The sequence below is a fragment of the Oryctolagus cuniculus genome, chromosome 17 (genome assembly GCF_051225735.1).
Source record: "Oryctolagus cuniculus isolate XC-2025 breed Fujian yellow rabbit chromosome 17, ASM5122573v1, whole genome shotgun sequence".
Lineage (NCBI taxonomy): Eukaryota > Metazoa > Chordata > Mammalia > Lagomorpha > Leporidae > Oryctolagus > Oryctolagus cuniculus.
In genome coordinates this window covers 14,806,983-14,820,752 of record NC_142883.1, presented here as the reverse complement: position 1 = coordinate 14,820,752, position 13,770 = coordinate 14,806,983, and the positions used below count along the sequence as shown (strand labels likewise).

General features: G+C 59.6%; 2 protein-coding genes across 7 annotated transcripts; one reads left to right on the top strand and one right to left on the bottom strand.

Annotated features, from left to right (window-relative positions):
* Positions 1–2: 2 nt before the first annotated feature.
* Positions 3–5,105, top strand: PSMC5 (proteasome 26S subunit, ATPase 5). Of its 2 annotated transcripts, none has more exons than XM_002719477.6 (12): positions 3–57; positions 619–690; positions 2,668–2,737; positions 2,944–3,041; positions 3,175–3,231; positions 3,310–3,540; positions 3,957–4,083; positions 4,176–4,366; positions 4,453–4,551; positions 4,628–4,738; positions 4,828–4,914; positions 5,004–5,105. In XM_002719477.6, the coding sequence occupies exons 1-12, from the start codon at positions 34–36 to the stop codon at positions 5,055–5,057; spliced, it is 1,221 nt and encodes a 406-aa protein (XP_002719523.1). In that variant the 5' UTR covers positions 3–33; the 3' UTR covers positions 5,058–5,105. The 2 variants fall into 2 exon arrangements, with proteins under 2 accessions (XP_002719523.1, XP_069916596.1); XM_070060495.2 differs by having other exon boundaries at positions 3–376.
* Positions 5,106–5,145: 40 nt separating this feature from the next.
* Positions 5,146–13,743, bottom strand: SMARCD2 (SWI/SNF related BAF chromatin remodeling complex subunit D2). 5 transcript variants are annotated; one of them, XM_002719478.5, is made up of 13 exons: positions 13,300–13,743; positions 9,244–9,428; positions 9,016–9,058; positions 8,800–8,922; positions 7,963–8,118; positions 7,521–7,616; positions 7,302–7,403; positions 7,018–7,179; positions 6,792–6,889; positions 6,501–6,636; positions 6,205–6,327; positions 5,990–6,091; positions 5,146–5,917 (listed from the first exon to the last, which is right to left on the bottom strand). In XM_002719478.5, exons 1-13 carry the CDS (start codon positions 13,516–13,518, stop codon positions 5,864–5,866), a joined length of 1,599 nt encoding a protein of 532 aa, XP_002719524.1. In that variant the 5' UTR covers positions 13,519–13,743; the 3' UTR covers positions 5,146–5,863. The 5 variants fall into 5 exon arrangements, with proteins under 5 accessions (XP_002719524.1, XP_069916592.1, XP_089172939.1 ...); XM_070060491.1 differs by lacking the exon at positions 13,300–13,743 and adding an exon at positions 12,486–12,911; XM_089316813.1 differs by lacking the exon at positions 13,300–13,743 and adding an exon at positions 12,847–12,906.
* Positions 13,744–13,770: the final 27 nt, after the last annotated feature.

Genomic DNA, 13,770 nt, shown 5'->3' with positions numbered 1-13,770 from the left:
TCGGAGGCCGGCGGTCTCCGCTGAAGAGGGAAGATGGCGCTTGACGGACCGGAGCAGGTACGGCGGCGGCGGCGGCGGCGGCGGCGGCGGCCGGGCGGGGCGGGGGACCGGATGCCTTGGCGGGCATTGTCCGAGGTGGGAGCGGGCCAGGGCCAGAGCTTCGAGTGGGCACTGGGGTAGGGTCGTAATCCAGCCCGGGCCCTGCTTGGGCCCGGATCTGCTGTGTCAGCGCCGCCCCCCGCGAGTTGCCGGTGCTGGGAGAGAGGCTGTTGTAGAAGCGGAGCCCTGGAGAGCAGTGGTGGGCGCGGGAGCCAGGGCGCCCGTCCTCGACTTTCTCCGGCTGTGGCGGTGACGCCTTGGCAGAGTGCTTGACTGTGTGCGTGAGCTTTATCTCCTGAGCGTCTGGGAGGTGGGCGGCGTTCTCACCGTCCGTAGTTACAGGAAAGCGGGGGACCCGGAGGCGAGGGATGAGGGTTCAGAACCGGGTCGCAAGCCGCCGAGGCCCAGGCTGATCGTACGGCACGGAGCTGCTTGCTCTAAGCTTTCTGGGGAAGTGCCCTGGAGGTAGCCCTGCCCGGTGGGTGTGCGGTCTATGGAACACCTGCCCTACGTTTTCAGATGGAGCTGGAAGAGGGGAAGGCAGGCAGCGGACTCCGCCAGTACTACCTGTCCAAGATCGAGGAGCTGCAGGTGAGGGCGGGCGGGGGGCGGGGTGGGCGGGGGGCCGCTCTCCTCAAGCTCTGGACCAGTGCGGGAGGGCGTGCAAGGAGCGTGTTGGGATGCGCGAGTGTAGGAGTGTAAGACACAGGTTAGCCTCGCGTTCGCAGCCAGGAGTCAGATTGTAACAGAAGAGGGGCTGTTGGCCGAAGCCCATCCCTTTTGGAGGAAACCTGGATGAAAGGCTTTTTAATTTCTTCATTTCATTTTACTTGAAAGACAGATCTTCCATCCACTGGTTTACTCCTAAGTGCCCGCAACAGCCAGAGCAGGGCCAGGCTGAACCCCGGGGCTGGAGACTCCATCCAGGTCTCCCACGTGGATGGTAGGGGAGTGCTTGAGCCGCCAACCTGCTGCCTTCCTCGGTGCACGTTAGTGGGAGCTGGAGTGGAAATCGGACCCCGGACTCAAACCAGGCAGAATCTCTTACCAAAGGGAAGACGTGGGGACCGGTGTTGTGGCCTAGCGAGTAAAGCTGCCACCTGCAGCGCCGGCATCCTCTATGGGCACCGGTTCAAGTCCCGGCTGCTCCACTTCAGATCCAGCTCTGCTATGGCCTGGGAAAGCAGTATTAGAGGGCCCGACATTGGGCCCCTGCACCCGCTTGGGAGACCCCAAAGAAGCTCCTGGCTTTGAGGTGGCCCAGCTCCGGCCGTTGTGGCCATTTGGGGAGTGAACCAGTGGTTGGAAGACTTCTCTTTATGCCTCTGCCTCTCTAACTCTGCCTTTCAAATAAATAAATAAATTTTTTTTTAAATGCAACAAGTGCGCTTGTCCAAATAGCTATGCCATAGAGATTAGGGAACAGAGAATAAGGAAAATAATATAAATGGCATAGGGGAAGCCACAAGGAAAACTTCTGAACTCTGGGTGCATTTGCAGGTATTATATGGGTATTTGGTTTTTCATTGTTAAGATTTTATTTAGGGGCCAGCGCTGTGGCATATCTGGTAAAGCCGCTGCCTACAGTGCCGGCATCCCATATGGGCACCAGTTCGAGACCCAGATGCTCCTCTGATCCAGCTCTCTGCTATGGCCTAGGAAAGCAGTACAAGATGGCCCAGGTGCTTTGGCCCCTTTACCTGCGTGGGAGACCCAGAAGAAGCTCCTGGCTTCGGATCAGCGCAACTCCAGCTGTTGGCAGCCATTTGGGGAGTGAACTGGGGGATAGAAGACTCTGTCTCATTCTGCCTCTCCTTCTCTCTATAACTCTTTCAAATAAATAAATAAATCTTTAAAGAATTTATTTGAAGGTAGAGTTACAGAGAGAGGTCTTCCATCTACTTGGTTCACTCCCCAAATGGCTCCAATGGCTGGAGCTAGGCTGATCCAAAGCCAGGAGCTTCCTCTGTCTCCCACAGCGGTGCAGGGGCCCAAGCATTTGGGCCATCTTCCACTGCTTTCCCAGGCCACAGCAGAGAGCTGGATCAGAAGTAGCCATGACACAAACCGGCGCCCTTATGGGATGTTGGCGCCACAGGCGGAGGCTTAGCCTGCTACACCACAGCGCCAGCCCCTATTGGGCGCTTTTGTGTGTGATTTTGTTTGTTCATCTCAATAGTCTGACAGCAGAGTAGTTGATGCCATACCCTTGTGAGCCTGTTAGCAGGTCCCTTTGACGGCAGCTGGGCTAGAGCGCTGGCTTCTCCCCCTAAAGACCTTCCCACTGTATCCTGTTGCCTTCCCAACAAGAAATTCACTAATTAAGTGGATTGAAGTTAAATCACAGTGAAGTCAGCTGTAACTTTTCCCATTAGATGCTGTTGGAAAGCAGCCCTGGGCTCCAGGGGGCTCTTGGTGGACGGGACAGGGCGCTGGCATCAGACGAGAGAACCAGCGTGCAGGTGCCTGTACCCTGCCCTCAGCTCACACCTGTCGGAGGGTCTGGGCCAAGATCCTCCCTTCTGCCTCTGCCCTTGGATAATGGGATTTGCCTCTTGTTCTCCACAGCTGATTGTGAATGATAAGAGCCAAAACCTTCGTCGGCTGCAGGCACAGCGGAATGAGCTAAATGCCAAAGGTGAGGGGGAGTACGGGCAGCTGCACGAGGGCAGTGCTCGTGGTTTCTTGCAGTCCCAGCAGGCTCCTTGTAGCCCCTTAAAGACGTGACATGGGGGGGGGGGGGGGGCTCAAAAAGGCTTCCTTCACAGCTTCAAAGCGGCATTTAGTTCATGCTAAGTTGAACTGAGGCAGAAGCTGCACGATTGCTGTTTGTCTGCTGTCTAGTTCGCCTACTGCGGGAGGAGCTACAGCTGCTGCAGGAGCAGGGCTCCTACGTGGGAGAAGTCGTCCGGGCCATGGATAAGAAGAAAGTGTTGGTCAAGGTAAAAGCAAGGCCCCAGGTCTGGCTCCTTGCCCACTGCATTCCCATATGCCCTGTTGGCTCCAGGACTCCCACAGGTCCTCTTGGGTGGGGCCGTGATGCATGGGCAGGGAACATCACGAGCCCTTTCTTAGGTGCATCCCGAGGGCAAGTTTGTCGTAGACGTGGACAAGAACATCGACATCAATGATGTGAGTGCCGCGGGTTGGGAGGCGGGGAGGGCGGGCGGCCCCTGTCACGCCACTTCCTGAAGCTCGCTCTCCACTCAGGTGACGCCCAACTGCCGGGTTGCACTCAGAAACGACAGCTACACTCTGCACAAGATCCTGCCCAACAAAGTGGACCCCCTCGTGTCACTCATGATGGTGGAGAAGGTGCCAGACTCCACCTACGAAATGATCGGGGGACTGGACAAGCAGATCAAGGAGATCAAAGAGGTGATCGAGCTGCCTGTCAAGCACCCTGAGCTCTTTGAAGCCCTGGGCATCGCACAACCCAAGGTGAGAGGACTCCTGTCCAGCACAGACCAGACGCAAGGCTGGAATAAGCTGTAGCCCGCTTGGACGGCCGGAGCTGCTGGGGGCGATGTGGGTGTGTCTGGGGGCGGTAGGGGCAGGGTTGGGTATATAGGCGCTAGAAGGGACACTGGTGTTCATCTGCACTTCTGCCAAGAGCCCTTTAGATGTTTATAACGACATTTGGGGGCCATACAAAATGATCAGCTTAACAAGTAGTCTGCTCTAGGCTTTTTGAATTTCATGTCCCACCTGTGGTTGCCTTGGCAGGGCCAGACCAAACGGTGCCACATGGGTGCTGTCCCCCACCCCTGCTGTAGCATCTGGCAAGGTGTGCAGCACTCAGTACCCACCAGATGGGATGCAGTGGTTTCCTGCCCTGAGTCCTGCTGCTTTTCTAGGGAGTGCTGCTGTACGGACCCCCAGGCACCGGGAAGACTTTGTTGGCCCGTGCTGTGGCTCATCACACCGACTGTACCTTTATCCGCGTCTCCGGCTCTGAATTGGTACAGAAATTCATCGGAGAAGGTAATGGCAGCTAGGAACCCTGAGTGAGAACCAAGGTGTGTGTGTGTGGGGGGGGGGGGTCTAGCTCCCTGATGCCCGGCTTCTGTGCTCAGGGGCAAGAATGGTGCGGGAGCTGTTTGTCATGGCACGGGAACACGCCCCATCCATCATCTTCATGGACGAAATCGACTCCATCGGCTCCTCGCGGCTGGAGGGAGGCTCTGGAGGGGACAGCGAAGTGCAGCGCACGATGCTTGAGCTGCTCAACCAGCTGGACGGCTTCGAGGCCACCAAGAACATCAAGGTGAGGTGGCCGTGGCCGTGGTCATGGTCGAGCAAGGACGGCCCTCAGGGAGAGCTTATGTGATCTCACCCCCTTTCTCTGTGCAGGTCATCATGGCTACTAATAGGATTGACATCTTGGATTCCGCTCTGCTTCGCCCAGGACGCATCGACAGAAAAATTGAATTCCCACCCCCCAATGAAGAGGTTTGTGACGGGCAGTACCTGGGCATGGCTCTGGGACAGGCTGTGGGGCTCAGTCCTTTTTCTCTTCCATCTCTAGGCTCGGCTGGACATCTTAAAGATCCATTCTCGGAAAATGAACCTGACCCGGGGGATCAACCTGAGAAAAATTGCTGAGCTGATGCCAGGAGCGTCAGGGGCTGAAGTTAAGGTGATCAGAGACTCAGGGAAGGAGGGCAGGGTAGAAGTTCTGGGCCCTGGGGCCCAGTGGTAGAGCCTCAGCTCCCTTCCCCTGTTCAGGGTGTGTGCACAGAGGCCGGCATGTATGCCCTGCGGGAACGACGAGTCCATGTCACCCAGGAGGACTTCGAGATGGCAGTTGCCAAGGTAGACGCCTCTGACTTCCTGCATTTGCTATTGATGGCGCTGGAGCAGTGGGCCAGGGCCTGTGCTCATTACCGGATTCTCTCTCTCAGGTCATGCAAAAGGACAGTGAGAAGAACATGTCCATTAAGAAACTATGGAAGTGAGCCCTGCATCCTTGGTGTGGACCCCTCAAATAAAGCTCTGTAGGACAAGCCTCTCCGCTCTGTTCAAATGACCAGGTCTGGGCACCACCAATAAACAAAAGGATTTATTTGGAAATTTCCAAACCTGCCAGAAGTGGCACTTGCCAAACCCTAGGCCCACCCTCCCTACCAAGCTCCAGAGGGCAGCAGAGGGTCCTGGCGGGCCCGCCCCGCCCTCCGGCATCCTAGGAGATGATGGCGGCTGGAGCCGCTTGCATAGATTCAGGAAAGAAAGGAAGGAGGCACCAAACAGGGCTCCCTGAAAAATCCCGACATACGCCTGTACAAAATAAGTGGCTCCCACATAGAAAATCCTGCTCCCAAATAGTGCAAATACCCAAAGGAAAGGAAAAAACCAGCAACACAGCTGGGCTTCTAGGAATGACAAAGAACTTTGGTTTCAGGAGGTTAGGAAGAGTCTGGGCTGCCCCTCATCTTCCTTGCCCAGCTCCCCCAGCCAGCTCTCCCGCTCGCCTGGGGAGGGGCCTGTAAACATGCAAACCCAGCGCCTTTGGTTCCAAAACAAAGCACAGCCTCCAGGCCTGCCTGCAGGGGGCAGAGGAGACATCCTGCGAACCCAATTAAAGCCAACATGGAAAGTAAGGAATAAGGCTTTGGGAACCAAGCAACAAGGAATCCTACCACTACATTTATGAAACTAAAGTTGGGGAGTAGAGTGACAGACAGCCCTCGCCCCCCAGCCAGGCCCCGGTGGATGGTCCCCTACTAGGCTCCCGGGGGGAAGAAGGAAGCGATCCCTGAGCAGTTTAGGTCAAGCGGATTCCCAGCACCTGTTCCAGTTCCTGCCGCCGCTGCTGCACCTAGAGGAGGAGGAGACCATGCTCAGGCCCCTGCTGTTCACAGCCGAGAAGGGCAAACAGGCAGTGCCTCACCTTGGCAAAGATGTGCCTCCCCACTGCTTCCTGGGCCCAGGGCTGGTGGTAGAAAGCAGCTCGCCTCTCCTCCTCGGGATTGCCAATCACATCAGTGATGATCTGCCGAGAGCCAGGAGGAAAGCAATGACATTGGTCTGATTGCCCCTGGAACTGGGGGGTGGGGGTGGGGGGGACCATCATGGGGGCTTCCCCTTCAGGAAGGAGGACTACACCTTGAGGTCCCGGCGCTGGGAACGGAGCCACTCCTGGATGAAGTCCTGGGGGTCGGTGCTAAAGCTGAGCATGAAGTCCCTCTGGGTTTTCAGCTGGTTGATGGACTCAATGGTCTCATGGATCTGGGAAAAGGGGTGCATGTGTCAGACTGGCCCTCAGCTTTGGGGGTCTGTTCCCAGGCCTAAAGTTGAAGGGCGGCACCAGAGAGCCCATCCTGCAGGTGCTGCAGGCACAGAGGCCAACAGCTGCCTGCCTGCACCTGAGCCACACAAGCTTGTGGAGGCGGAGGGCCCACCTTGACATCAAGGGATGCGATTTCCTGCTGATTGGTGGTAGAAGCCAGAAAATTGCTCATCTGGGCTTTCAGTGGGTCGTCCACTTCCACATCTATGTCATAACAGGCCGTCTTCTTCTGGTCATTAGGGTCCACACTGAGAGCACACAAAGGGAGGGGGTGTCTGTGCTGTCCCCCTGGGCCACACCAGTCTATACACACACTTGGGGAGCAGGAAACCAACCCGTAGCGTCTGTGGCTTCAGATGAAAGCAGAGGTGAATCTGCTTCCCATCCCCCTCCTTCCAGTTACCTAATGACGTGGTTGATAACAATGGGATCTGGATGCTGCAGCAGCCCAGCCAACTTCATGGGAATCTCAGAGAAACGGAGTCGGCCACAACTGAAGATCTGGAGAGGGGGAGAGAGTCCCGAAGACTTGGTGATACCTGAGGGTTTGACGGGTTCTAGGACCACTGGGCTGCAGGGCAGCAGCCTCCGGGCAGGGGCTGAGAACAGGATGGCAGCATCCGGCTAACCTGGCGGAAGTAACGGTTGCAGTTGATGTACTCGCGCTCGTGCCCATCCTGCAGCTGGTTGTGTTTGATGTAAAGCCACAGGGCCTGCATGATGGCAGCCCTGGTCTGCGTGTGCACTCCTAGCAGCCTTGCCAGTCGGGGGTCCAATTTGTACTGGGGAGGCTGGAGAAGAGGGAGGGAGGGGGTGGTTCTTGTAACAGGGCAGGGACAAGAAGGGCTCAGAAGCGCCTGCTCCCCTCCCATGCCAGTCCCCAAGGCCCAGCCATACTCCGGGCTTCTGTCACCTGATGATCCAGCATGAGCAGGAGGGTGCACTTCACATTGAGGTCTCCAGGCCGTTTCACCTGGAAGCCATCTGTCTCCTGGGTGGTGGGCATCCGGTGCCACTGGCAGGGAGGAGGGAAGCGGCTGAGCATAAGGGGTGACCATGAATAAACTCCTGGTCCTCCAAAGGCACCGAGGCCATTTCCCTGCTGGCGTGCCAGCCCCAGGCTCCTTCTCACCTCCACCAGGTGGTTGTCAGGCCCGTACAGCTCCTTGTCCAACTCGATGACGAGGCTCTTAAAGAATGAAGAGAACTTCCTCTTCTGTTTGCTAGGCTGGGCATGGAAGAGAGCGTGAGGGCGTGCTGCTGGGTTCTCTGACAAACTATGCTAAGTGCACAAGGAGGAGCAGTTGTTGCGGCCTGGAGCTCAGGGCACTAAGGACTCGGGAGCCCCAGGGGGAGCAGTCAAGACAGGCAGGGAGAAAGCACTGGATTGTGGCCTGCTGCCAGCCAACAAGGGACTTCTCAGGACGCTCGACTGCCATCTGCAGGGAAGGTGTTCTAACAGTCACACACACCTCCCCCCAGGTAGGACTTCCCTGGGAGACCCCAGGTGTCTGGAACCACTCCTGACCCTCCCACAGGCCTCTTCCCTTCCAGACGCCTCCTTCCCAACTCACATCATCCAGCAGTTTTCCTTCCACTCGGAGTTCCCAGGAAGCCACCTTGTCTCCTGCGGGGGCTGCCCCAGGGGTCCCAGCAGCTGCCCCACTATCCCCTTCGGCTTTGCTGGGACTGAATGTGTTGGAAATGTAGATCCGAAGCTTTCGCTTTTGCTAAGGAGAAGGACAATCAACTAGAGGCGGACCGGCACGATGGAAAAACACTACACAACCCTCCCTGCGAGTGCGTTCACGTTGAGCACTGTGGGCTGCACTGGTGGGCCCCGGGAATCAGCAGTAGTTAACTGCCAGTCCTGGCCTTGATGTTGTGGAGCAAACACAAGCATCGACCACAGGGCCACCACGGTAAGGTCGTCGTGTGACAGATGTACAGGGCACTAGCAAGTAAATCAGACACATCTGGCTCTTATTTTAAATGAAACCCAAACATCTACCCTAGCCCCCAAAGATCCTAGTCTGTGGGGAGGCCTCACCGTGCGGAGGGCTGTCTGGCGGCTCTCGAGGGATGGAAGGGAAGGGAACTACACTTAGCCAACCTCCCGGCCAGCAGCTTTCAAGCTTTTGACCACTATCCGTGAGACTGACATTTTAAACCACGACCCAGAACTCAGACACAGAAATCTCCGAGTGGCATGAAATACCACCTTCACTGTTACGGAAGTACTTCTATACTTTTCTATTTCATATCCATTAAAAACAAGCTGGCCCCCAGCACACGAGTTCATGCTCTACTAACGGGCTGCATCCTGCACTTCAGAAACCTGCTGTAGGCCTAACACAGACCCTGGCTCGGCCCTGGAAAGCCGGCCCCGGGAAGGGCGGAACCGCACGTACTGTCAGAGGCTTCTTGATGGCCTCCTGGATCTCCATGCGCTTTCGAGCAATGGTCTGGTCCAGCTTCCGCTCAAAGGCCAGGAGATCCATGTATGCCTGAGACTCTGGGACGAGCTCCCGGATCTGGAGGGAGGGAAAGGAATGCATCAGCCTGCTTCAGCCACAGCTCTGGCTCTTTCCGCCCTCCTTCCCCTCTGCTGGGGTCGGCACACTCACTCGCTGAGGTAGAACCTTATCTGCCATCTTCCTCCTCTTCAACCTGGGGAGGACAGAAAGCCATTTCAGGGGTCAAGAGTCCAGAAGACACTCACCCCCATCGGCACTTCCAGGTCCCAGGACCCTCCCCCAGACAGCCAGGAATCCTCCTCAGACATCAGATCCCTAGAAAGCCCTCAGCCACCGCTAGAGCTGGCTAACCAGGAAGAGAAAAATGGATGGTCTTACCCTCGGCGCTGGGCAGGCATCGGAGGCTGGGCCTGGGGCACGAGCAGGCGTTTTCGGAATGGATCCATCATGGTGGGTGGCATGCCGGGTCGCAGTGGAGCCGCTGTGCCAAACGGGGAGCCAGCAGGGGGTCCCACCTGTAAGCCAGCCATGGGCATCCGGCTCCCTGGTGACATGCCAGGCCGCTGGGGGAAGTGGGCCAGTGGGGGCGCATAGGTCAGTGGCGGGGCACTGCGGGGCCAGCAGCCCATGCCGTCCATCCTCCACCCTGCTAGCCCAGCCCTGAGCAGCACACACAGCCCCGCTGGAGTGCCAGAACAAAGGAGAGCAGGTGCCTGAGAGCAGGGCGTAAACCACACCTGCCCTGCCCTGCCCTGCCCCGCCCCACCCCGCCCCCGCCTGGCAGCTCTGCTAGCAAATGAGCCCAGGGGTGGGAGGAGAACCCTGCTTACAGAGGGACGGGCCTAGGGAGCTTTCCTGGGTCCACAGCCACCTTCTAGCCTTGGCATGCTATGCCCACTCCCGGGACCAGCCAGCTTTGAGGCACACTTGAGACCCTCAGAGGATCCCACTAAGCATCCCCTTCCTTGTCTGAACCCATCTCAGGGTGCAAGTACGGCACGGGAAGTCTGGAGGCAGTGGCACAGCCAGGCTGAGGGAGATACTTGGATCTAAGCAGGTTGACAAGGCAGAGCCCCAATGCCTGTGCTGTGACCGAGGGAGAGAGGCAGCCGGGGGCCTGGTAAACCCAGGAGGCAGCAGCACCCCGGGTAAGCAACTGCAGGAGGATGGACTGGACGTGGCTCAGCCAGTGGGGGTGGCCTCCAGCACAGCGTGCAGACCATCTGGTCACCATATGGCCCTACCCACAGCCGGGAACTGGACTCTTCTCTTGCCTCCCCACTGTCTCACCCACACCCCGGTGCCAGAAGACCCGAAAGGGGAACTGCGGCGCCTGTGGGAGTGAGAGCAGCTGGCATCTGTGGTCCAGGCACTACCTGGCAGCCAGGACTGGCTCGAGTTCATCTGAGCCCTAGCAATCCCAAGCTAGAGGATGGGGAGATTATCCTGGATGCAAGGGTCAGAGTCAAGAAAGCGTCCGCAGCAGGAATCCGGGTGGCAGAGAGCCGCTTCAGAGTCTGCAGAAGGATTTCCCACCCAAGCCCAGCTCCCCAACATTTCTGTGGCGCCCATCTGGGAGTAACCTCTGCCCCCAGCCCCCTTCTCCACGGCTGCTGCCTGCAAGGCCTGTTTGGCAGCTCTGCCTTGCACACACTGTCCCTGGCAGCTTCACAGGGCTGGCCCCGGGGCCCAGATTATGCAACGAGCACAACCAGCCAGCCGAGCTGGGCTGGGTGGAGACTCACCCCAGATCACAGGACCCTCCCCCACGCCAGCATCGTGGAGACGATTCTCCCCAACCTCTCCTTCCAGCCCGCAACCCATGTTCCCAGCACAGAGGGTCAGATACTTGACCAGACGCACAGGAACACACCCCAGAGCTGTGGGGGGAAGGGCGGAGTGAGAACCAAGAGGTGAGAGCAGAGCGGGGGGCTCTGGGATCGGGAGTCCTGCCGCAGCCTCGCTCCATCAGGAAGGGATTCATTAGAGCTGTTGAAAGCAAGACAACCTACTTCTCCGCTTTAATGAGCCACAGCCAGAGATGGGGGGGGAGGGGGCAGCACTCAATGTGGCCGCAGCTGTAAGCCCAGGCCCCACACATGTCCCAGACTGCAACTTTTTTTTTTCCAGTGCCTGAGACAAGGGAGCAAGCAGCAATTGCAGGGGCGAGCTAGGGCCCTGCGGTCCCCACAAAGCCACTCACTAGGGCGCTCACCAAGCCTGCACCACCACCTAGCCCTCCTGAGCAGGTGCTCCGGAGACAGGAAGTCCCAGGACAAGGACAAGGCGCACAGGCAGGACCTGGAGCAGGTCCCGTGCCGGGCTCAGGGCCCCCGGCTCACCCTGGGCCCCAGGGAAAGGCTGCTTCGCAGCTGGAGTCCCAGTTCAGCCTTGCCAAGCTCCACACCTGGGCTTTGAAGCACCAGTAATTCCAACCCCTTCAAAAAACAACTCAGGAATTCTAAAAAAAGACCTACAACCTACAGCCCAAAACTCTCACCCTCCCTGACTCCTGACATGAAACAGGGTGAGGCAGGCCTGGTGGGGCCCCCTGAACCCCGAAAGTGTGCAGTGACCGCATCACCCGTCCCCCACACCAGCTGTTCCAAGGCCGGCCCCTCTGCTGAGCCGCCAGGTGAGCACGCGGTGCCCCGCCCCTGAGCTGTGGCCCTGCTGCTCAGGGTGTCAGCGGGGCATCCTGAGTTCTCTAGAGCAAAGCCAGCACCCGAGGTTTGGCCTTGAGCTTCTCTGCTGGCGGTGACCACCAGGCCCCCTCTGGAGGGAGGGGGCATCACAGCCCTTCCTTCCACAGGCTCCCTACCTGCCCGGCGTGGGCCTCGACTCCTTGCTCTTAGCTCCCTCTGCGAGTGCTGACAGACAGGAACCCTCAAGTCCCTTCTCCTGAAGTCACACAACGGGACCTGACTCAGCCCGGGGGGCCAGGTTCCCCTTCCCATCTCTCCGGAGGGGAGGAGGACAAAGTGGTGGCCAGGAAAGCCAGCCTCAGTGCCACTCCTAGTGGCCCACAGCCACGCAGCTAGGCCTGGCCACTGCCATCCTCTCAGGGGCATGGGCACTCTTCCCAAGGGCCGCATTGTCTGTTCCAGGTCCCTCCAAGGCCAAAGGCCCAGAGGTTCCCGGGCCAGGTCTCAGCAAACAGGCCCGAGGGCTGGAGTAACTGATGCAGGGACCCCTCAGCCACACCCTGAGTCCAGGAGTCCCCTAGGGAGTAGAGCAAGATAGGAGAGGAGGAGCCCCAGCGGGGCCCCTGGGACCAGGTCTCCCTCTGCACACACCCTCACCCTGTTTTCTTTTACGAAGGAGAGGGAATAAGGGAATACAAAATTCACTGTCCCCAGTAGGCATCGCCCGGGGATGTGAGAGCTCGGGGGTCCTGGAGGACACTCCCTGAGGACCCTCTGGGACCCCTGGCTGGGAGACACAATGAGGGAAGAGACCTTGGGAGACCAGCAAGCGGCAAACGCAGGGTGCATGGGTTAGGATGCGGGGTTGTCAGAACCCGGAGGCCAAGTAAATCGGAGAGGGCAGGGGGAAAAAAAAAGACAGGTATAATTCCTAAGCATTTGGGGCAACCTAAAATAACGGACCGGGAGACCAACCCCGCAGCAGGGCCAGACCGAGTGCTCACACGCCCGCCGTAAGGACCGTCGCGGCTCTGCCTCTCGGTGGCCTTTCGCGCTGCAACGTGAGCCTCTCTCGGACGTCAACCCGCAGGCGTCGGGACAGCGCTGGGAAGCAAACTCCTGCAGCCCCAGCCCGGCTCCTCCACTCAACCTCCCGCCACCAGGACGCCGCCAAGCAGAGAGCCCAGGACACGGTCTGCGCGCGATGGTCTCTCACTGGGCTGGGTCCTCCCTCCAGCCGGCTCGCCACCGCCTCTGGTCTAACCCGGAGTCAAATCCAGTGAAAAGCTCCTGGGTCTGCCCCTGCACACACAGGCTGGACTCCCCCGGCCCCAACCTCAGCCTCCCTGGCGGTGGGAAGCCAGGCCTCCTGCCGCCTCCTTAGCAGCTGGGAGCCATCTCAGACATGCTCCAGCCCTGCCAGTTCCCAACGAGAAAAAACAGGGCAGACTTGGAACAGGACCAAGGCCAACGCAGGGTAACCCCGGTCGCGCGGTGGGAGCCTTGTCCGAAACTTTCCCATCACATCCCGGGAACCCCGGACACGGGCTGCTCGGCCACGGTTCGCCGCCTCCCACAACTCCATCGCTCAGTTACTCGCAGCGCCCGCGCCAAGGAAGCCCTCGGAGCCCCCTCGCACTCCGCCACCGCCATAACCGAGCCGCGGCCAGAGGGCCCCCGCCGGGCCCTCCCCGGCCCCAGCGAGCTCCTGCCGCAGAGTCCTGCGCCCCCGGTCCAGGGGGCTCCCCCAGGGGCCCCACTCGAGGCGCCCTCGCTCCTCTCTCCTCACCTGGTACTGCGCCGCGGGGCCCGCGGGGCCCATGGGGCGGAAGGCGGCGGCCCCAGGGCCCCCCACGCCGCCAGCCGGCCCCGGGCCCCGGAGCGCCGGGCCCGGCAGCATGCCGGGTCCCGCCGGGGGAGGCGGCGCTCCCAGGGCGGCTGCCACGGCGCCGCCGCCGCCAGGGCTCAGCGGGGGCAGCGGGAACCCGCCCGCGCCACGGCCCGACATCGCTCCGTCCCGTCCCGGCCTCCGGGCTCCGCGTCGAGTCCGCTCCGCGCGCTGCGCTCCGCGATCCGGGACTTTCCGATCCTAATTCCGGGTTCCGGGCTTTGTGGATCCGGGATCCGGGATTTCCTAATCCAAGTTCGCGAGTTCCTTTCTGGCCTGGTCTGGGCCAGGGCCGACCCCGATTCCGCTCCTGGCCCGGGAGATTCCGGATCCGGGATAGGCTGCGGGCCCGCCTGCCGCCCCCGGCCTCGG

Bases quoted from the DNA above. Each gene is read 5' to 3' on its own strand.
- PSMC5 (XM_002719477.6), top strand. From the start codon at position 34: ATGGCGCTTGACGGACCGGAGCAG. The intron at 58-618 runs GTACGGCGGCGG...CTACGTTTTCAG, and splicing joins CGCTTGACGGACCGGAGCAG to ATGGAGCTGGAAGAGGGGAA. The intron at 3,232-3,309 runs GTGAGTGCCGCG...CTCTCCACTCAG, and splicing joins AGAACATCGACATCAATGAT to GTGACGCCCAACTGCCGGGT.
- SMARCD2 (XM_002719478.5), bottom strand. From the start codon at position 13,518: ATGTCGGGCCGTGGCGCGGGCGGGTTCCCGCTGCCCCCGCTGAGCCCT. The intron at 9,429-13,299 runs GTGAGGAGAGAG...CACTTCCCCCAG, and splicing joins GCCCCGCGGCGCAGTACCAG to CGGCCTGGCATGTCACCAGG. The intron at 7,404-7,520 runs GTGAGAAGGAGC...CCTCCCTGCCAG, and splicing joins CTGACAACCACCTGGTGGAG to TGGCACCGGATGCCCACCAC.